Source organism: Drosophila mojavensis, unplaced genomic scaffold (genome assembly GCF_018153725.1).
Source record: "Drosophila mojavensis isolate 15081-1352.22 unplaced genomic scaffold, ASM1815372v1 contig_49, whole genome shotgun sequence".
NCBI lineage: Eukaryota > Metazoa > Arthropoda > Insecta > Diptera > Drosophilidae > Drosophila > Drosophila mojavensis.
This window is the reverse complement of record NW_025318872.1, coordinates 2553350-2577500: the sequence shown is the minus strand read 5'-3', so window position 1 is coordinate 2577500 and position 24151 is coordinate 2553350. Positions and strand designations below refer to the sequence as shown.

Genomic DNA, 24151 nt, shown 5'->3' with positions numbered 1-24151 from the left:
GTGTAAATCGATAAAAAAAACTGAAGAAAAATTGAAGATTGAAGCTTAAATCGTTGCTGGAATATCTAGAAAAAGTATTAGTAAAGCTAAATGAAATAAATACTGCTTCAAAAATGTATTTTTCAGTACCAGGTGGTCAATAGAAATTGAGAAATGAAACTTAATCGCATTATTTACTTTCATCTATTCAGAAAACATATGAAAACAAGTTTTCTAAACAGTTTATCAGGTAGACTCTATCAGGCATCATACATATGTAGATTGACTTGGCCAAAATGATAATAAACTTTATTTTCTATAGTTATATATATATATATATATATATACGAATGTATCACTCTTGACTTGCTTTTTATATAGTTCTATAACTTAGGCGATCCACGCAATGCGTATTTAACTATATTTAAATAAAGTTTGCCTTGAACGAGTGCTAAGCAGTCGGATATGCGCAGCTATAAAGTTCTTAGTTATACTTAGATTTGCTGCCGTATCTCTTTCTCCTTCTTTTTCTCTCCCCATATCCCCCTCTCTCTCTCTCGATAAAAAACTAAATAAATTATATATATTTATGTATATCTATGACTGCGAGATCGTGTAGTCTTTCACTTTGATTTGGTTTTATTGCCCTGGCCAAAAGGTAAAACTATGTGAGTCAAACAACAACAAATGATGCTTGTAGTGGGCATGGTTACATACCACACATACATTGACGGTAGTTGGGCATACATACATACATACATACATACGCAGGCGCTTTCTCTCGCGGCGTTAATTGTATTCGAATAATGATGGAGCTACGTATCTATCAGATACTTTTTCTACCTCGATCGCTTCGGGTCTGACTATTTGAATTTATAGCCAATTTATGTAAATTTTTTTAATACCATTCAGCTCTTGTTGTTGTCATATGTTTCTATATTATTATTATTATTAATATTATATACTTGTTTCCCTCTTGGGGGATTTTAGTTTAGTGACTCGATTTTTTTTTGTGGTACCTTTTTTTCTAGCTCTTTATTTTTTCTCCAATTTCTCAATACTAACAATTTTGTTAGTTTCTTCCTCTTAAAATTTGTTCATTGTTGTGCGTCGCACAGTTCATTGACATTTATCCCAGCAGCGACAAATGTATCCGTATCTGGATTTTTGTAAATGTACCAATGTATCTGTATCTGTATTTGGTATACTTGGTATGGTCAAAAGAAAGTTGGAAACTCTTTTAGTTGCTCTGGCATTTGCATACATTTGGCCACATCTCTCTCTCTCTCTCTCACTCTCTCGATGTCTCGCTCTCTCTCTCCCGCTCTCTTGCCCTCTCCTTCTTTGGCTGTATCTAGCATGCGAAACGTTTTCTTAGCTCTGCGCGTCTAATTGCGGCTCATTAGATGCCTATCAGAGAGTGGCCCGCACCCATTAGTAGCGTCATTTTGGACCAAGTTGGAATTTAATTAGCACAGGTTAAGCAAGCGCGCGACTCGACTCTGTGTGGGTGCTCATAAACCCACAAATAAGAAACAAAGAGCAGTACAATACTCAATTAAACCAAAGACGCTCGTTATATAGACTCAAACAGCGATTTACAGCTGTAGATAGAGAGCGATGATATCTGCTTGCTTTAAGAGCCCATATCCATATCGAGGCTTAAGTTAGGCCTTAAGTCACCAGCCCATATCCATATCCACCTGCTAGTTGAGCATTTGGTATACTCAGTTCAGGTTTCGATTGCGCCTCACAATTTTGGGCAGGTTTTTTAGTCGTGTTTTGGTCTATGTCTCGCCGTATCTTAAGTCGCATCTCGTCTATTTGCTCATTTAATTTTGTACTTTGGAAATTTGAAATTACTCAATTAGTCTAATTAGCAGCCTGGGCGATTCGACTTGATTTGCGATCATTTGGCTATGACTACAATGCGACCAGCGAAATGGATCGTGTAGACAGCTCGGCAATATAGCCCTCACGCAGCTGCTCGAGTTTATGCTGATCCGCACACATTGTTGATAGAGAGCAAAGTTGATAGACTAGTTTTCTTTACGCATTTGCTGTAGAATGTGTAAAGTATTTGTGCTTTAGATCATCTCAACAGGGATTTCGAGCTAGAGCTACGAATGACATTGACTTGATTTTCTAGTTCTTGAATTGAAGTTTCAGTTCTATACACTCGATTTCTTGATTGATTTCTGCATCGAATTTAATGAAAATATTCAAATTACACTCTAGAAAATAGCTTGCTGAATCTGAGTTTTTTTTTTTTAAAGACTTGATTAATAGTTTTTGATTTTTTCAGTTTCCTGAATCATTTTTATGGACTTCACATAGACTTTCTTCACACTTTCCCTAATTTTAAGTAAAATTTAATTTTGTATTCACTTGCTTGATTTCCGCATCAGAACTGAAAATATATATGTGCTTTGAATTTTGTAGATTCTTTAAAATATATTTCCAATTATGACTTTTTGTTTTGGTATATAATATAATATTTTTTATATTAGTTAATATTTGTTTTAATCTTTTTCGAAATAAGGTTGCTTCTTGAGAATTAATTCACTTCAATCTCAATTTCAATTCAAATAATCTAAGTTTTAATTCTAGATTCCATTTAATATTTATCTTCATATTTCAACTGCATTTAAATTTCAATTCTAAGCTTCTTCACTTACGAATTTCTTAGCCTTAGTGCGACTTGACTGGTGTAAGTGAAATTTCTCTTTATTTTAAGGACTCGTTTATCCAAGTTTCTTTTTAAGCTTCCATTCCAATCGTTATAATATTTTATTTGTCCAGTTGCGACTTCAATGAGACTTTTCCGAATTTCAGCTTGTACTTAACATATTTAAATGTTACTGAGCCATATTCCAGGTGCTAAGATTGTGTGCGTCAAAGTCGAAGGAGACTCTCGAGCGATTGTCATTTATCAAAATCGTTAATGCAATTACGCTGCTCGACCGACTGGCTGTCTCCCTCTCTCTGTCTGTCCTGGCTGGCTAATTATTTTGAATTATTCAATTTCATGTCTCAATTTAAGTTCTCTGAGGCAATTAGGAAAAGTCAATTCTGGTTGCTGTTTCTACTGCTGCTGCTGCTGTGGCTCGTATTGTTTCTGTTATCTATCTGCTCAGACATTTTTAGTTTTTGTGCCACTCAGTGGCACTTTGATGCGTGTCCGGGGGCGGGGCTAGAGACTGGGGCGACTCTTCTCCCTATCTCTCTCTCTCCCTCTAAATGCAAATTAGAATTGTGTGTGGGTCCGAAATGAAAACCATTTAAATAATTGAAAATCGAATAAATCGCGCGCAACGAAACCAGAACTAAGAAGAAGAAAGAAACACAGAAACGCATGCGAATTGAAAATCGAAAATACAATTGAATGCAGGGGGGAGGGGATGCGGGACGACAGGTGAGCTGATGCGATGACCGCTTAATGCAAGTAAATAGACATCGAATACATATACATATATATACCATATCTATCTATATATATATATATATATTATTTCAGTGTACAGTTGTGTGCGTACGTATTGCGCCTCGGTTTGTTGATGTGCAAAATCTAATTAATTATTTCATTAAAAGCGTATTTTATTGACATTCTAATTTGGATTTTTAGAAAAACTTTCTCAACGCATTTGTGCGTATTGGTTGTGTGCGCTCAAATATATCTACACATACATACGGATGTATGTATATCACATTATAATAAAAATATATATGCATCGACTATCAAACTGGTTTACAAATTGGGCGTGCGGCCTATCCGGCGTATGCGTAATTTTAATTGGTTTTTAACTAATTTGCTTGCATCCCTTTTCAGTATCAATCCAATTGCCCATATGGGGGTGCGTGTATGTGTGCATGTGTACTTTCTTATAATTTACACATTGCACATAATTTATTTGGACAAATTAAATTCTAATCAATTTTAATGCTTTCCAATTTGTTTAAAGCTGCAAATATTTTGGACTGAGTTAATCAGAAAATATTTGCAATTCGAGACTCCGAGTTACGCAGTAAATGAGAGAGCCTTTGTAATATCCAACCTCATATTGTTTAACTAATTAAATACCTCAAGTAATTTGCCGTACATAAATACAGAGCCATAAAATTGCTTCTTTGATTATTCGTAATATTGATAACCCAAGTCAACAGGAGGTGGCAAGCGGTAGAAGCTGAAGATTACTGATGGTTGCTTTATTTGAAATAATTCATAATTGGTATATTTAATCCAGTCCATACATTCGATTTGAATTGGACAAGAGACTTTCAAGACTTTACTTATTTATGTAGTCGTTAAATGTAATATAGAATTGAAACCCACTTAAATGTACATATGTATCAATTTTGTTTGCCTGTGTAATCGCTGTTTTATAGAAGAACGCTTAGAATCTGAATGTGTATTTAAGTTGCCAGTAAATACACTTAAAGAAACTAGTGAGCACAGCGAGAGAAACCCCATAGACCCAACCTGAAAGTATTTACAACCAATAAAATTGAGTTTTAACATATATATACATATATACATATGTACATATATACATATATACAAATAGACATATATACATATATACATATACACATATATATGTATGTATTTTGTTTATAGCTATTAGAACTTTTATGTTTATATGCAATTCGACGCGTATTTGATAAGTCATTCTCTTAGTGTACTGTAAGGAGGTCGTACGCTATATTTATTCTCTGGCTATATTTGGTGGGTCGTTGCTTCATTTACCAAGGCGCCGTATCAATTTACTTAAATAGTTGGCATAAATGTTGTTATCCTTATGTGTGGGCCGCTTCCTGCTCTGCTTGTCTAACAACAACTGTTGTTACTTGTCTCAATCCCGAACTCCTTTGCACGCACATCGTGTGCTCTACACCGTACACATATATCTATCTCTCTCTCTCTCTCTCTCTCTCTTTCTATATGTCGCTCTCTTTCTCTCTGTATATATTTATAGGGGTATTTGGGTGGCATCACATGATTGGATATGAAGCGGATTGTGTGTTGTTTAGTAATTCGTTTTTTATTTACTATTATCATTTACATTTATTTGTTATTATGATAGGACTCCCTTTGACTCCTCCCCCTCTCGACAATTTTGCACAAACTTCACATATCACAAAATGCATATGTGTGTGTGTGTGCGTGTGTTCACTTGGTCTTTTTATTACGGACGGCTTCTTGTTTTTTCCACGCAAATTTTTGATATGTTTTGCTTTAGACAGGCGAATTGATATTGCGCTTTGACTCGCATTTGTTGTTGTTGTCGAATTTTGTGCTAACGTGAGAAATGCAATTGCGTTGCACCCACACACCGACACGCACACACACACATACACAGGTCTAGATATCATCCTCTATATATGTACAATAAATATTATGTGTATATATCTGACTATATTTCCTTTTCGTTTACATTTACATATTTTTCTGGTTACCAACCGGCTGCGCGTTGTTGTTTTTTTTTTTTTTTCGTTATATACCCGCTCAAAATATGAGAGCGAGTCTGTTGGTTTGGGTATATTTAAATGCGTAGAGCTATTATTGATGATGGATTTCATTCTTAAGTCAGAGCCAGATGGAAATATCTATCACGCTAAGATATATAGAAATAGCTGAGCTAGAAAAGCCGGAACTATAAAATTTAAAAAGTGACTTGCTATTGATCAGTTTGTTTGCCAGACTAAAACAGATAATGGTAAAACAGAAATAGCCCTATTGGTAATAAATATAGAGTTAGGATGTTGACACTACATATAGATAGATAGTCATAGTTTATATCTAGTTTTATTTATACTACCCGTTGTTTGGTCAAATGGAACTGTTTTGGCCTCTGCACGGGTATTCTTCAGTTGTTTACACCCCATTTGAGCATTCGTACTTGTTTTTGTCCTGGCTCTACTGTATATATAGAGTCGGGTTTGTTTAGTTATTGTTGTTGCTGTCGCCCTTTCGAATTTATGCGATACGACGCGAATGTTTGTTCAATAAACGAAATAATTGTCGGCAAGTGTGTTATGATGAAATTGTTTTGGGTTACTTCATAAATTAGCGCAAAAGCAGTGACAGCGGGGGAGGAAGGGTGAGAGAGAGAGATACAGTCACATATTGAGAATTACAACTGCTCCTTCCACCCAGTTGGAAATTAGAATATGCTGAGGTACCTCAGTCGTTGATCTGTTTTAATGAATTTCAATTGGATTTCAATAGTTTTGAGGTCCCAAGACAGGTGTACATAAATCTAGTTCTACATGATGTTCATAATCGAATTTCAAGCAGCGCATCATTAATCAAGTCCCGGGGCTAGCGAGCACCCGACGAAGATGTAAACACAAGAAGAAGCCCAAAAGCAGATAGAAACAAAAAGAGTAGACAGGAACCCACGACTGACTTTCCAAGTTGGAAATTCCAAGTTGACTGTGGCATGAAAAATGAGCATGCCACACAATGCAGGCGCCAATTGCAATCGAAAAGTTTGTGGCATTAGGCTTCTGTGATTATTATTTTGATAGAGGGGCGTGCCGCTCACATTGTGCCGAAGATCATAATCGTGAGCCGAGTCTGAGGTAGATGAATGGGTTTATAAATATTATGAAGGCAGCTCACATCGATCAGGTCTCGCTGAATCTCCGATTCTGATCCAGACTCTGAGGCCTATCCGGTAGAGGCGTCGGTTCACGTACTCTCCCAGTCCGCGAGTACCACTGCCACAACCTGCAGCTGTCGGTCGGTAGATCAGCGGGACGTGGTGCAAAGAGCTAATGATCTTATACAATTACATTGTATTTCTTCGGCTTGTAGCTCGAACTCGACTCGTGTGTAGAGGTCGGAGTCGGGGGAAAGTGCGCTGGTTCGCTGCTTGTAAACGGTTAAATTAAATTGATTTGCGTCTAATGCCCCCGACAAGTGGCCCGCTCGGTGCGCTCGCGTAATTAATGATTCCATTAGACACCGCGGAGGGCCGCCGTGCTGAACTGAGCTGACCAAACGAACAACTGAACAATTTGAACAACTGAACAACTGAACAACTGAACAACTGGGCAATTGGTAAGAGGCAATCGGCAACCATCAGCCGCCAGCGTCGTCGTCTCGGTGCTTAAGTATGAATAATTGGTAATAGTATTTAATGATGGGGCTACCAATGCTGCTGAGCGGGGCCACCTGCCGCACTTCATACTGTGGACGGTGGCAATTGAACCTGAAATGAGCCAAAGACTCATGAGTCTCCATCTATCTTTACAGTGTACAACAGCTGACCGAGAGAGTGAGAGAGAGAGAGAGAGAGAGCAAAAAGCGCTGCCCCCAGCTCAACCCAAACCGGCCCGACTTTGTAAACGTTCCGTCCATGGTTGAGGCACCGAGTGAGAGAGTCCGGTGAAAATGGACAAAGGCCGTCAGAGATTGCCACAACTTTCGCCCAATTAGCAGCACAAGGGAGCAGGAGCAGGAGCAGGAGTAGGAGCAGGAGCAGCTGGAGCAGCAGCAGTAGTAAGCATCAAGATTGGCGGAACGGCACTGTAAATATTTGCGAATCTCCACACAAAGCTGCACACGAGCAAACATACGTTCACAATACAATAGAGACTAGGAAATAGGATTCGGCAACAAAGCGCGCTTGGATCGAGCCCATTAGGACATTAGGCAGACATACAAAGCGGCCGAAGTAAACGAAAGAGTCAAGGACACGGCACAAGTTCCTATAAATGACCGAGTCCACTCAGCTGCAAACGGCGGAGAATAACAACGCGGGCGTGGTCAAAATGGAGCCACCGCCACTGGCGACCTCCACCCACTCGCACACGCACGCCCTGGCCTCTACAGCAGCCGCTGGCGCCGGCACGGCGCTATCCCCAGCAACGCCGCCCCTACCACAGCAGCAGCAGCAGTCGCAGCAGCAGCAGCAGCAGCATTATGCGCTTAAATGGAATGATTTTCAAACGTCAATACTCAGCTCGTTTCGGCACTTGCGGGACGAGGAGGACTTCGTGGATGTGACGCTCGCCTGCGACGAGCGCTCCTTCACCGCACACAAGGTTGTTCTCAGCGCCTGCAGTCCCTACTTTCGCAAGCTGCTTAAGGCCAATCCCTGTGAGCATCCCATTGTCATATTGCGCGATGTGCGCAGCGACGATGTTGAGAACCTGCTAAGGTGAGTACAATCTGAAGGAATTTTCGACATTAATGAAGTTCTGAACCCGTTGAGAACGGGAAGTCGGTGCAATGCGTTTGTGCGAAAGCATGTAACAGGCAGTGGGAGCTGGGGTAGCCCGATAAAGTGCATATATTTTCGATTCAGAGTTGACTTTTCTGTCCATCTATGCGTCAGTTTCTTCATTCGTCCACCCGCCTATCTATCAATCCGTTCATCTGTCTGTATAAACGTTGAAATCTCGTAAACCATAAGAGCTAGACACTACAAATTTGATGTGTAGACCATAAACAGTATGGGTATTACTAATTTATATTCGATCGCTCATGGTAGAATGTTATTATCGATAAAAATCGATCATTTTAATTTGATTATTTATTATAGTAGAGACTTATGCCTTTTGAAATATGAATATCCAATTCTTATAATTATAAGAAAAGTTCTTCAAGGTATCGAGGGTATCTACTAGTTGAGCGGTCTCGACTTTACTTGCTTCACTATTGTAAATCGCAATTAAAATCTCTTTGCAGCTTCATGTACAATGGCGAGGTGAATGTGAGTCATGAGCAGCTGCCGGACTTTCTGAAGACGGCGCACTTGCTGCAGATACGCGGCCTGGCGGATGTCAACGGCGGCTATCCCTACTCGAAGGCGCTGTCCGCTGCACTCAGCAACAGCAGCAACAGTAGCAGCAACAACAACAACAATAATGCAGAAAGCAGTAACAAGAACAACAAAATTAGCAACTATTTACCCACAGCGCTGAATGCCAACAGCAACAGCAGCGCCAGCGCCAACAACAGTCACAGCCAGAGCCACAGCCAGAACCAGAATCAGAATCAGAGCCAGAGCCAGAGCTCGACATTTAGCACTCCACAGACGCCGGCAACAGGGTCGGCATCCAGTGCGGTGGCTGCTGCCGCTGCCTCGCTGACGGCAGCCGTTGCGGCGGCCGCTGCCAGCCTGCCACTGAGCAGCGGGAGCAGCCAGGGTCAGGCGGGCCAGCGGGAGTCGGGCGCAGCACAGAGCGGCAGCAGCAGCAGCGGCACGCCCGCCATTCAGGAGCTGAAGGCATCCGCAGCGTCGCCCGTAAGAAACTCAAATCCCAATCCAAGCAAAGTAAAGTCGCTCGCATGCATTCCGATTGCGACGGGTCACAAGCCTAACTAATTTCTCAATTCGAATTCCCTTTGTGCATTCCACCCACTCTAGGCCAGCAGCAACAACCACTGGGATCTGAGCGACATGGAGGGCAGTCGCAAGAGTCACCTGACACCGCCGCCACAGAAGCGCATCAAGAGCGCGGATCTGTTTCGGGCACAGCACGGCATCAGTCCGGAGCGTTTGCTAATCGATCGCGACTTTCCCGTGGCGGGGCAACATCCATTGACGCGCAACCGCAGCCGCGACACGTCCAAGGATCGCGATCGCAACCTGGAGCTGCGCGAGTCTCTGCTCGGTCAGGCACTGGAGAACAGCAATGGACAGCAGGCCAATCAGGTGGGTGGAGCGTTGATTCGCATTGAATCTATTCCCTTGCGAGCTGGCAATTTTCCGTGAACTCTTTGCAGAAGCACGATCTCGGCCAGAGTGCCGGCGAGGACTCCAATAGCAGCGATACGGAACCCTCGGATCGTGGCGATGGCCACCACGACGGCACTCTCGATGGCATGGACAATCAGCGCTCGCACTCCTTTCCAAATGCATTCCTCGGCCTGCAGGGCATACCCGGCCTGCTGCCAGGACCTTCCGGCCTAGGTGGCAGTGATTTTGGTAAGTCGAAAGATCGATTGAAGTTTCCCTAATTCTCTATCTATATATACTCGTATCTTATTGGATATTTGCCTCTTGTGTATGATTTCGTTTGACGCGAGGATTTGCGTATGATTTGCATTTGCTACAAGCTCGTTACTAATCTATCGATAGCTATCGATAAACCGATAAACGGCAGAGCATTCACAATTCGACAAACAATTGGCCAAAGAACAAAAGTGAACTCAAAATTAATGAACTAATTATTAAAGATGTACATATAAGTTTAGTTAAGTGCGCTGTATATCGATTGTTATCGGTTTATTATTAAACATTATCAATTATCAGTTGCATACAAACAAACTACTATAAATAGTGCTCAATTTTAGTTAATTCTCATTTAAGTTGTGCGCAGCGAAACTCACAAATACCGAGGCGTAATATAAGTTTATCGATAATGCGCTAATGCGATAACACTTATCGCAGCCATTTCGGCAGATAAACACAAACACATAAAGCTCATATCACGCCTAACGAGTTACCAAAACGCAGGCAATCATTAGACCCATCACCCACGTGGAACTAGCACTAACAATAAAGAGTGAGGGAGCCACACTCCAATTCTAAATACCAATCGCTGCCAATCGGCTCGGAGTGTGAAGAAATATGCGCGGGCCACGTGTCGCATTAGGGGCCCAAACAACGAGTCAAGTTTTTGTGTTTTTTTTTTCCGGCCTGGACAACTGCTGTTTGGGACATTTGGCGTGTGATTATAAACATATTCCGGGGGTAGGCGAACGGCCGTAATGTTCATTTACGTATGTGCAAATGTTTCGAATTATTATTATTATTCCTATTACTATTACTATTATTATGATTATGATTACCATTCGATATTATGCGTGGGCGTTGGGGTTTGCCATTGGCGTAAGCACAGCCGGATGCTTGCGGCGAAACCCGTTTACAAATATGAATCGTTCCGTTCCGTTTTCCAAAGTCAAGAATTCGTCGACGTTGCCAGCCCACGCACGCCCTCTCCCGTTGCCGCTCCCTTTCCCTCTCCCGCACCCGCTCTGGCTTTGGGTGGTCGAGCACATTACACGCACTTTGTATAACGTCGCAAATGTCGCATTTATCGCGCATTAAAATGATAATGGTGCCTTAGCCTGAGCCTAAGACATCGTCCACCTAATGCGGGCCGAGGGATAACCGGGAGGAGCTGGGACTAGAGCGTCTCTAAGCCGGCGAGGCCATTTAATATTCAGCGCACATAGATCATTGCAGCAAATGTTGACCGGCTGTTTGGTTAGTTGCTGGCTCGAACGACTAGACGATGGGTTTGTAAACCAGTTGGTCGGTCGATGGGTCGATGGGTCTGTCGAACGGTCGGACGGTCGTCGCAGCTGCCCTGCTTGCTTTGACTGCGAGTTGCAAAGAAATCAAATTTAATAAAGCATAAACATTCAATAAGCCTCGGACTTGCACGCCCTCACATCACACACACGCTGAGGGAAAAGTCATTTGAAATTCCGGACAGCGGTAACGTCTTGGCACTGGGCTGTACTTGGTATTGGTATTGGTATTGGGACTTTTCGACTCGGCCATTTCGCATTTAGAAACGAAAATATTAACGGCCTGAGCTGAAAAGGATAAAGTTTTGTGCAATGATAAAAATGATAAGTTCCTTTGCCTCCTCTTTTTTTTACCGTTTTGTTCGATTCGGTTCGGTTCTATTCTGTTTGTTGTTCTTTGTCAGTAGCTGTCCGCCTCCGTTCCAGGAGCTCGTTGGGAGTAGAAACGAAAGGACAACTACAAAAAGGACGACACTCCTCAGCGGCACACACATGCATACATATATTTAGATTTTATTTCATTTTATTGCTTTTTTGTGCATTCGATTTATTTGAAGACATTGGCAATAGCCGAAACGGACTTGGAAATTGCGCACATGTGTGCGCAAGGACTTGAGAGCTAGAGAGCCCGCCTACCCCTCGCGCGCCCCTCACTAACCGTGCCAACAAGCCGATCCAGTACAGTTGTTTTTTTTTTTGTGGGCTGGTTCGGTTCGGTAATATGAGTTGGGTTTGCATTTTAATATATTATTTGCTCCCATCCTCGTCGTCTGCTTCTTCCTGTGTCACACACTCGCAATCAGATGCGGGCCAAGTGGTTGAGAGACGCAAAAAAACAAACTACAAAGGCGAAAAAGTTTACTTTGCAAAATCCGTTGCAGAAACATTTATAAAGTGGCCAGCCCCAAAATGTCTAGAAGAAGCAGCAGCAGTCGGCGGACTGGGACTTGGACTAGGACTAGGTGACGAGACACTGGTGCCCAGCTGAAAAAAGGGACGGCCGGAGAATAACGGGGCGTAGGAGCTGACGCTGACCTCTAGGAGGCGTTGCCGTCCATGACGTTGCTCTGAGCGACATTTTAAAATGAAAATGATAGCAAAAAGTACAAAAAGTAAAAGAAAAACGAAAAAAAAATAGAAAATAGCGAGGAAATGCGAGCAGCGGACGTAGCCCTCGGGCGGGCTGGACAGGCGGCAGGCAGTCGAAACATTGACAGCAAATAAATGGAAGCCAAAATAATAACAGCAAAGGGGAGGTGCAGCAGCTCGTGTGGGTGTATAATCTAAATGTGTGTCCCTCCATGTCTGTCAGTATGTGTGTGTGTGTGTGTGTGTGGAGAAAATTAAAAAAAGTATCCCTAGACAAACGGTAAGGACTTTTTGGCAGAGCAACGAGTCCTTACACCAATTCAGCGCCATCTGTTTGGCTAGCATTGTTGGTTGCAAGGCGTCAAGAAAGTGTTGCCCCTTCTCCTCCCCTGGCCCACACACACGTTGGCCCCAGCTCATGTTATCTGTTAGCCAGTGCAGTTGTTGGCGCCATCAGAAGACGTGGGTGAAGAAAAATCATTGACATATAAGGCCATTTGCTCATTTCTTGTGCCGAAATCAAATGCAAAAGTTCCACGGAGAGGGCAAGAGGGAAGAGGGAGAGCGGCGCTGGCATCAGGCTCGGACTTGGCCGGACCAACTGGCGCTAGCTCGGACGCTAGCTCTGGCCAACTAATGCGCAAAGTTTCTTTTAGTTTTATTTACCAGCTGTGCTCCGTCACTGAAATGCATTACATCTAGAGCCACATTCGCATAAAAATCACATTCAGCACTATTTTCAAGCGACAGTTTACGATTCGATCTGAGAGCGAGTAGCTCAGAGAGCATGGGTGTTATCTAATATGCAATGGGTAATACATATAATTATTTTTATTTCTAGATTGCCCAGATTATATGTGCTATGAGAGCGTGGGCGATATCTAATATTCAATAATAGTTAGTTCATTTAAACAAACAAAAATTAAATAATAAATAATAGTAAATAGAATATATACTAAGCTGAAAATGAAGTTCTTTATGCAAATCATTTCGAATACCCCGAATTTTCCTAGTTGATTTTGTCTTCAGTTGGGCGTATCTTTTCTTTTAAAATAATATCTAGGGCAAATACAAACGAAATCTTGATACTGCTAATAGACCGGAAAGTGTTCTAGATTTATATTTTTAGCAATATCCTATAATAAGTAGAAAGATCTACCAGCTATTTTTATATACGCAATTTTCTATGTCTTGAAAACATTAATTTAATTAAGCCTTAAGCTTCGACTAGATTATTTCAAGAGAATTTTAGAATAGAAAATATTTGCAGAGGGAAATTCGGGACTTATATACAGTGTTTAATTTATAAACTATTCTATAAGCTGGGATTCCGCAGTTATTTTTTTTTTTTTTGTAATTTACTAGGCAATAATACTTGATTTTTGAAATTCAATTCAGCTTCAATCATTATAAAGTTGTTGAGGCAATAGGAAATATAGCTGAAAACTTGCATTTAAATTAAGGAATCCTATATGAGAACAGAAATCTGAAGTCCAAAAGCTAATTCATATATCTAATTTGAATAGCTTTTTCTTTATTAATATTATATTTATATTATGAAGTACATATTAGAATCTGTAGTTGTGATATTATACTGGAAAATATTGTAATTTATAAAAGTACATTTTCTGGTATTACCTACGCAACTAGATTTATTTCAATTGATAATCCTTTCATCATCCATAAAATCATTAAATGGAATGAAGATTGAATTCGCTTTGCACTTGTAATACTTATTCCTCAATCTGCTGAGCGCAATTGAAACGCCTAAGGATAGGCAACATAAATATTTTCAGTTACGTTTCCAGCGAAAACAGGAGCCGTGAATGATATTTATATATATATTTGCTATGAATAGTTGGACAGTAGAGAAACAGAAAAAAAGATAGAAAGAGAAGCAGAGACATGGAGAGAGGGAGTCAGAATGTGAGGGGGAATAGAGACATTCAATGGGCACAAAGTAAAGCATAAAATTAGCAGCCGGCAATAATCATGCGAAGAACATTTCTCAAGCCAAACAAAACGCGCCCAGTTCCAGGTGAGTGTGAGTGTGCGTGTGCGTGTTGGCCAAACTCTACGAGCGTGTGCCTGTGTGCGTGTGTGTGTGTGTGAGTGTAGGGATTGGAGGGTTGTTGTTGTATGATGGCAGTCTTTTATATATGTTGGCGTGTTTGCATTTAATAAATTCGATTAACAACGGAATAAATACGCTTAAATGCGGAAAATAATGAAAACTAACGAAAAGCGTTTTGTTAGACGTCGCCGTACGCTGTTCGCCTTTACCGTTGCCGTTGCTTGGGCGCCGCTTTCATTCCATACGGCATTCAATCATTCCATTCAGTATTCATTCGTTTTACGAGCTGTGTTATTATTGTAAATATGTTGTTGTTGCTGTTGGTGTTGTTGCTGTTGCTGTTGCTGTTGTTGCTGCTGTAACAAATACAAATACATTACGTGAATAAACGCACCCATTATTTCATTTCATCAAGAACCATTAACGCCAACACGCTTGCAAGCTATACCTCCCTCCATAGGATACACACATACACACACACACACACACTCATCCACACCCACTTGGCCAGCTCGACTTGCCCAACTCACACCCACACACACGCCTGCATCCGAATGAAGGAGCCAGAGACAAGAAACGCAAGAAACTTTTGCCCAGGATAATGAGTAAAATTATTGGAAATACGTTCTCAGTGCGTGCTTGCCTCACATGATTTACCCAATCGCCATCTGCCGTGGTGTCTGTCTATAATTGTTACCGATTTTTAATTGTGTAACAAACAGATACAGCTACAGATACAGATACAGATACAGATACAGATACAGATACAGATACAGATACAGATACAGATACAGATACAGATACAGATACAGATACAGATACAGATACAGATACAGATACAGATACAGATACAGATACAGATACAGATACAGATACAGATACAGATACAGATACAGATACAGATACAGATACAGATACAGATACAGATACAGATACAGATACAGATACAGATACAGATACAGATACAGATACAGATACAGATACAGATACAGATACAGTTACAGATACAGATACAGATACAGAGCCCCAAATTCTTTACTCAACTCAATTTGTGGCAAAAAGAATTCTTAACTAAATTGCATTTTTGAATTCCTTCCAAATCTCTCTCTCTCTCTCTCTCTGGCCAAAACTTTTTAGTGCATACTCAAAAAGTTAAATACGTTTTTAGGGCTCTTGAAGTGACCGCGCCCACTTGCCAAGCAATAGAGCTCGAATTATGTAACAATATTGCAAACGAGCTAGAACGACTGCAAAATACTCGTTCGGAATTCAAATATACCAAAAGTTATTAAAATGTGAATATCCATCAATCTTGCAATCTAAAGTATATAGAATGAGGAGGCTAGTAGAGATCCTACAGGAATATTTAAAGATCTTAAGTCTGAAATGTGTATTATTGGGTTCCGATTTGAATATGGGAATACCCATTCATGGATTTACATATACCATTTTTGGTATGTCCTGTAGTTTCGAAAAGTACGTAACAGGATAAAGATTCATTGTAATATTACATCAGGCGTTTGCTTTTTCAAAGGGCGGTATACAACATAATCTCAGCTCTCCTATTGGAAGTCCCCAGTTCCAATATACTCCTTTGCATTGCGTAGGCGTGTATAAAAATTTGTTATCAAATTAATTTACGCCAAAAACTCGCATCTGCTGCACGTCACACATAGACTCACACAGGCTGAGCACATAGCTACAATGTATGCCTATATACACATATATCTAATCCATATATAGATGTACATATAACTATATGCCATATACTTGATCCAAAAGCAAAATGCCAGGGACACTTTCGGCCACACACACACACACATGCAGAGAGTGGGTGGGATTGAGACTGGGAGTGGACCGAAAACGAAACCGAAACTAAAAACTTTTGAGTTAAATTCTCGCTCTAATGTTTATGTAGATGAGGGATTATGTCATTGTGTGTGCGGCAACAACAACAGCAACAGCAACAGCAACAGCAAGTTGAAAGCATACCCCAAAGCACATGGGGCATGGATCTGGGCAACGTCCATAGCCGAAAGCCCATTGCAGCACTTGAAAATTCTAATTTTCTGCTTAAACTTCATTTGAAATAGTTTAGCACAGAGTTTCCGAGAAAAACACATATTTGTAATGGGAATGGAAAAGGAAAAGGCTACAAAAAAATATAAGGAAGAACATTATCATTATAATTTCGATATGTTAAGCTCAGGGAATGGGATTGGGCGCAGGAGGCAGGCTCAGTTGTTGGGCAAGTGTTTGTCATAGAAAATACATTAAATTTATACAAATTTTGTTGTTTTGCTACTTGAGTTTAACATGCGCACACACACACACGCACACACACGTACATGCACATGTACTATACATAGACTATGACTCTCTGTCTCTCTCTCTCTCTTTTTAGATATATAGACACAAAGCCCAGGCAAATGCAAAACTTTTGAAAACTATTTGGTTTTGGGTTGGTCCCTGGGTTTACGGGCTGCCTGGCATGCCCAGCCCTTTCAGCCATGTCGTATTTTAAATTCAAGTGGTCTTTCACACACACACTCACGCGCACACGCACATATATAAATATAAATAGATGTGTGTGCGTGTTGGTGTCGTCGGTGTTATGCTTAAGCATTTCGCTTACGAATCCGAATCCGTTTCAAATGCGAATTTATTTCTACAAAATATTACAAAAGTCAAAGACACAAACCATTCCACATACGTCGAAAACTCTCCGGTATACTCCGGTACTCCTTGCTCCGGTACTCTAGCCGGCAGCGCCAGCCGCATGGAAAAAGGTCATTTTTGGGGCATAGAATTTACATAAATCCATATGGATGCCGCATGTCCAAGTGTAAGTGAGTGTGAGTCCGTATGTGTGTGTGTGTGTGTGTGTGTTTGTGTGACTGAGTCCATTTGATGCCCCTCTCCGGGTAAATCCTCCTACATCTTTAGCCAACGTCTTTGGGCCACGTGCCGGTGACAAGAGCCGAGCGAGCGAAGCATTGAAACGAACTCTTGCATGCAACCTTTCGGTATTTTTGCTTATCGCACAAAGCTGCTGCTGCCCTGTGTGTGTGTGTATGTGTGTGTGTATCTATGGATACATGTGTGTCGCTGTGACTGCTACTTGCCTCGCTTTCGAACCCATTGATAGCCGTAAGCAGGCGATGAGCAACCGTACAAACGCCCCGAAACGTTCAACCTTCAAATTCCGGCGATTGTATTACCAGTTTGTGTCTGTGCGAGTGTGTGTGTGCGTCTATGCCTCTGTGTGTGTTGGGTGTGCGTGCGGTTTTCAAACGGAAGTTGTACGGTAAGGCAAGCAACGGCTGCTTCGCTCGGCCTTTTCCATTTGACCCCGTTGCTACTTCGTCTTCATCTCCAGCATCTACTGTGTCTCATCCGTCGCAGCCCCCGCTCCACCCCTATTCCGAATGCCTCACATTGATATCCCTTTTAATGGATGAATTATTGCCGCACATGCGAAAGTAGTTGCCCCCTATCCTACTGCCCCGCCCAGCCGTACGTTTCTGGGCGAGCGACTTGAGAAGGTCTGCCACTTGCGTTCGCCTTATCCCTTTACGCACACACACACACACATGCACAGAGTGTGTGAGGGAGAGAGATAGAGCGAGGGTCACCCACCCACACACACACATGGTTTGTTTGCATTTCATTTCCTTCAGATCTGCGTGGCTCCAACCACTTTAGCTTCTTAGTTGACAGCGAATTTTGCGTGGGGTTTCTGTTTAGGGTCAGTTAATTAAGCGGCGTCAGATGCCTCGGGGCCCGCAAGCTTCGCCCTGACAGCCCCTCAAAGCACTCAACCCATTCGCACATGCGGATACGCTGGAATGCGCCAAATATCCATAATAATTGAAGGATATTACATCAATAAACCGAATGGCTAGCGCCCCACAGCGAACCGAGCATTGCGGATACGTGAATGTCCTGCTTGACCACAGCGGAGGGCGGAGGCGGTGCCAGTGGCAGAGGCGCAGACGAAGGCGAGGGGGTGGGATCAAATGAGGATGAGTGCTGCATTTTAATATTTCTAAGTATTCACGCACATACGCATATAATTCAGGTATTGACAGAGTGTGAAGTTTTTCTGAATACATTTAGAGAGAAAGGGAGAGAGAGAGAGAGTGTGTGTGTGTGGGTGTGGGTGTGAGTGCCTCTGTATATACGATGTGTGGGTGTCAGTCAGGCGGCTGCCAACAGCCGAAGCCATAAACTAAATTTATTGCAAATATTTCCTTAGCAATGAGCAATTTGTGCGATCGAATCCTGTGGACCCCAATACAAATACACACACACACACACACACACACACACAGACGCACACTCGTGTGCGCCTAACGTGTCGATGATATATATTTGTGGCAACAATTCATGAACCTTCTGCCTCCTGCCCCCGCTCCGCGTCCAGTTGACCCGCAATGGAAATGAAACAGAGCATAGATATTTTGCCAATTCAGAAAGAGTTCCAATTTGCAGCTAGCCGGGACAGATTATAGCCGTGTACATGTATATTAAAAATATTAGGATATATATTTATCAGCCATACATATGAGGCGTGTAACTATTTCAATTCGAATGCGCTCTTAAATAAGTCTCTCAGTGTACTTATTGATTTATTGTTGCCGTATTTATTTTGCTGTGCGATTTATTTGGTTGGACACTCGACACGCACACACACACACATACAGTGAGAGTGAGAAAGAGAGAGAGTGACACACACACACACAATTCTAAACAGCAGCCACACACAGACACAGATACAGCTAAGCGTTGGGTCTTCAATGTACGAAAATATGTGGAAAAGAGTTTTTAGTTGCGTTACGAGAAAATAACACGCACACACATACACACACACACACACACACAGACATGCATACATATATATAACGCCCAGCAGTTAAATAAAATTACTCATACGCTCAGTCGCACTCACACACACACACACAGTCGTCGAACTTACACACACACATAGAGAGCGACAGGCCGACAAAATGGTTGGCCAACGACGTCTAAACAACAACAACAACAACAACACGAACAACAGCAATAACAAACATGAATTTTAACAAAATACAATTTCAATACAATTCAAACTTTCTAGCACACACACACACACACACACACATACACACTCTCTGGGGCAGCTACACGCATGCCAGAGTGAGGCAGCACTAGAGCCATGTCTCGCCCACTCTCATGGCGGCTGCGGCAACCGCAGTGGCAACAACGCTATCGCAATGACTCTGCCGAGCTGAAACCTCAAACTCTGCAGCGTCGACCCCAAGCCACCTCTTCGCCCTCCGCCTCCTACCCGTCCTCCTCTAGTCGGCAGCCCTCCAAATGAATATGAAACTAAAACTTCCTCTACTCATTTCCTGCCCCTACTCTTGCACTCGCTCTCCCTCTCCCTCACCCTCACCCTCTCCCTCTCCCGTTCGCTCTCCCGCCGTTGCTGCTGCTTTGGCATCGGCATCGGCATTGGCATCGGGTTGGCTGATAGTGGGCAAAAACTATCTCGCCCGAATGTCTCGCCGGTTTTCAGTTGCGTTCTAAATTCATACATTCATTACCAGCGCATTTCATTCGCACACCATTCCGACGACCCACTCAGACGCCTCCCGCCCCAGCCGCTCGCAATGTTAAATACAATCGCTGGCCCGTAAACAAAGCGACTCGCCCAGGATGCCAGGACGCCAGGACGCCAGAACGGGCGAGTGGAGCGAGCCGTTGCCTCTACTCTCATAAAGTAATAAATTGTACCATGAATAGTGCGGCGCAAGTGTTCGACGAGCGGGACAGTCGACAGAAGGTCGTCCAGCCAGTGCGGGACTGGGCTGGGCTAGGCTGGAGCATGGCCAGCACCGTCTACCGCTTGGTAGTTTACTCCTTTTGACGCCACGCTCGCTGCCTTAAGCAGCCGTAGAGCAATTCATCTTTTGGGTGCTGTGCTCGTTGCTCGTATGTGGACCAGCTGCAGATCCATCTGGGACTCTCTTGTAGCTCACCTAAGAGCTGCTTGGCATTCGATTTCTCACCACCATGCGCAAGGGATCAGCCCGGTGCTGGCAGCGGCCCGCTCTAGTGGAACTATGCTTATTTGCTGTTGTCACGCCCGCAAACGTCCCGGCCAACAAAACTTGTATGTGGCCCTTCCCACACTCACACTCACACTCACACACACACTCACACATACACGCACATGCCGTATCAAATCCCTGGCACCCTTTCCCCCACATCTAAATTACCCAAACTCTATGCTAACCACACACAACCACATCGTTCATCATTGCCCGTGTGTACGCCGACGGGAGGCTGTGGATGGGGTCTGCGCTAGTCCTGTTTTCCGCCGGAGAGCGGAACGGTGCGGGGAGGGGGGGGTGCTCGCTTGGGAAATGGGTGTTGGTTAGGTCTAGCAGTGCTCTGACTGTACTAATGAATTACGCAATCTAAAACTATGTACATTTAATTCAAATTCACAAAACTGTACGCCAAACTAACCGAAACGCACACACACGCAGCATGGGCAACCCAACAACAAGTTTTGGGCAAACTTTTTTGCTGCCAACGTCAGCGCCAACGCCAGCGTCAACGTCAACGTCGGCTTCGGCTTCGGCTTTGACGCTGATGTCGTATATATTTTTCGGGAATAATTCAAAGCGAAATACGAATTTCGGGGTCCGTACAGAGTCCGTCCATCCAACCCCATCAGCAGATGGCCGTAGTATAGTTTGCTCTACCGGGCCTAAGCACAGCTCGCATCAGCGTCCGACGCCCTGCCCTCCATTGCCATTCCATTAGCGACACCATTGGCGTCAACGTCAGCATCCATCGCACATGTCCTTGCAATTGTTCTTGCCTACCCCAGCGACACGCTGGACAGCCACGGTGGCAGGAGGCAGTGGGCAGTGGGCAGGAGGCAGGGGTAGAGGCAAACACACGAGAGCGAAAGCGTGCGCAAAAAGCAGTAACAACAGCAACAACAATAACAGTTATATTCCCATATAATATTCGTACACACTTTGCAAACATGTTTGTCGATGATGTATTATACAAAATGCCCATAAAAAGGCCCGCATGAGCGAGACGGCAAGAGTGAGAGAGAGAGATAGAGGGGAAGGGAAAACAGCAGCAGCAGCGGCAGCGGCAGTAGCAGAAGGAAAGCTGCCAAAGCCTGGGATCTGTATATGTGTGAGTGTGTGTGTGTGTGTGTGAGTGTGCGAGAATGAGAGCATCCGATGGCGTAATCATCGTTTGTCTCTCTACACAATCGTATATGTATATATGTATATATAAATATGTGTGTGTGTGTGTGTGTGTGTGTGGCACTAAATCGAAATGCCAAAATGCCCATTTCTATTCTGTGTTGGCCCCGCATAAGCGATACAGACATTTCGTTTTTTGGGGTAATACATCAAACTAGCCGCATCAATACAACACACACAGAAACACATACATTGGCATATAAGGGTTTGCCTCCCTTGCTTTGTGTGTGTGTGTGTGTGTGCCTAGTTCGGGCTGCATGCGGCGTGTTAAAATAAAACCAACAACGACTACAAAAACAATAGCCAAGTTAATATATCCATGGATCCCTCGGCATGTGTGTGTGTCTGTGTGTGTGCGTGTGTGTGTGTGTGCGAGAGTGTATGGAAAAAGAGTAAAATACTTCATGCAGAACCGAGCCAACAACCGAATATCTCATAGAGCACAGCACAACGGATGAGCAGCCGTTGCAGACAGGACAGGCAAGGACAACAAAAGTTGTTGCCACCAAAAGTAAAGGAGATAATCTTGGCCAAATGCTTGCCAGGAACCAACATCTTTAGACGCAGTCTGTGTCTGTGTCTGTGTCGGTGTTTCTGTCTGCATGTGTGTGTTTGTGTGTGTGTGTGCAGGGGGTGTAGCCGGGCTGTAGCCGACAAACTGCCAGCAAACCAAGGTCTGCCGAGACAGAACTCCGTTCTAATGACCGCCAAGATAGAATGACATTTCGGGGCTGTCAGCTCTCATTGTTACCCAGCTCTGTACGGTCTGTCCGTCTGTGAGTGTGTGTGTGTCTGTCCATGTCCGTGTGTGTGTGTGTGTTGTGTTGAGTTTGCCTCCGACAAAACTCATGCGAGTGCACGAGTGTGCGTGAAGATGAAAACTTTAAGTACACAGAGCAGCGAGGAGTCGGGCAGCAAGTACCGCACAGTGGTGCAACGCAAGCAAATTATAACGAAATTTTACACAGTTTGAATATCATTTATCTGTATTTTTAATGTATTTCAAATGAGTTTAATATGCAAATATTTATCATTGAGTTCTATAAGGGAGATATTTGAAAAATGAAATGCCTCTACAGGAAACCCTTAAGGTATATATCATATACAATTACAAAAAAATTTGTTCATATTGTTTTAAATATCCCATATTTTTGTATAGTACGTAATTCCGCTATTGTTAAACTTTAAACACTCAGATCCACTCTTAAATTCGATTACTATTGAAAATAAGATGTAAATAATTCATCGATCTGTTGATTCAATACCGTTTATGGAACTTTATGTAGATAATAATTAATAATCAGACTGAACTACTAAAGAAGAGGAAGAAGAAGTAGGGTATAATATTTAGAAAGAAACGTTAAGCTTTAGTCCACATACTAAATATATATCTAAATAAATATATCTATATATTTAAATATATATATATTTATTATGACAATAGCTGTTTATATCTGGCTTAGATTCTATTGAGAGTTGGAAAATTATGCGATGGGAGGTTTGGTATATGTACAATATTGAATAAATTGCTTATGAAGGAAAGTATATCTTGTTTTCATAAAGGACTTTTGATATGTGAGAATATCTGAGATTTAAGATTTAATTTGCTCTAATTTAAGAGATATCAGATTATATCTTCAGATGTAATGGGATGATTGGAGTGAAGGTGATACAGCGGAGTCTCAAATATTATTTCCAAAATATTCAAAAAATACTCCATATTCTTCAATTTCGCATCACTGTGCATGGGGAGTAAAAAGAAAAGAAAGAAGAAGCAAAAGGCTACATTTCGGGCAATAAGACGCCACATTTCAAGTTGTGAGGTCCAGGCTTAAGACCCAGACCAGAACACAAAAACTCCAACCCGAACCTAAACCCAAACGCAAACCCAAACCCAAAGCGAGACAGCAACTGCGGCCCAAGTACGTGAAAATTGATAGATGAGTTATGGGCGAGAAGGCAAACGAGGGCGAGGATTCGCATGCATATGTCCATATAGGAGCACACACACAAGCACATGCAGGCACATCTTGTCTGCTTTGTATGCGTGTGCTGTGTGTGTGTGCGTGTGTGTGTGCTGTGATTGTGTGTAGTTCCATTTTGCAAGTGGCAATGAGTCCGAAGACGTTCAATGTTTGTCCGTCCGACGCTACCTACCCCATACTGCCAACACACATACTATATGTATGTGTGTGTGAGTGTGTGTGTGTGTGTGTGTATGTATTTAGGGGCGAGGGCAGGGGCCAAGCAGAAGCATTTTTCAACGACTGCGACGCCAGCCGAAGGCATTAAAAGTTTTTGTATTTATTTTGCAGTCGGTTAACAATATTCCTTTTGCACCAAGCCAACCGAACCCGTTGCCCTGAACCCCTTTCTGCCTCATTCGCTTTCTCTGTCTCGCTCGCACGCTCGCACTGGCTCTTGTTGTTGCTGTGCCACCTCCTTCATCGTTCTTCT

General features: G+C 42.6%; 1 protein-coding gene across 4 annotated transcripts in view; it reads left to right on the top strand.

The window, feature by feature from the left end:
* LOC6577944 (protein abrupt) overlaps positions 1–24151 on the top strand; it is a 56589-nt gene that overhangs the window by 19069 nt on the left and 13369 nt on the right. For 3 of the 4 annotated variants that reach the window (XM_032728859.2, XM_032728858.2, XM_044009247.1), the window contains 4 exons: positions 7241–8147; positions 8678–9266; positions 9360–9647; positions 9719–9920. In XM_032728859.2, the coding sequence (XP_032584750.1) occupies positions 7702–8147; positions 8678–9266; positions 9360–9647; positions 9719–9920 (1525 nt within the window). In that variant the 5' untranslated portion in view covers positions 7241–7701. The remainder of the gene's footprint in view (positions 1–7240; positions 8148–8677; positions 9267–9359; positions 9648–9718; positions 9921–24151) is intronic. The other variant, XM_032728860.2, reaches the window with a different exon arrangement.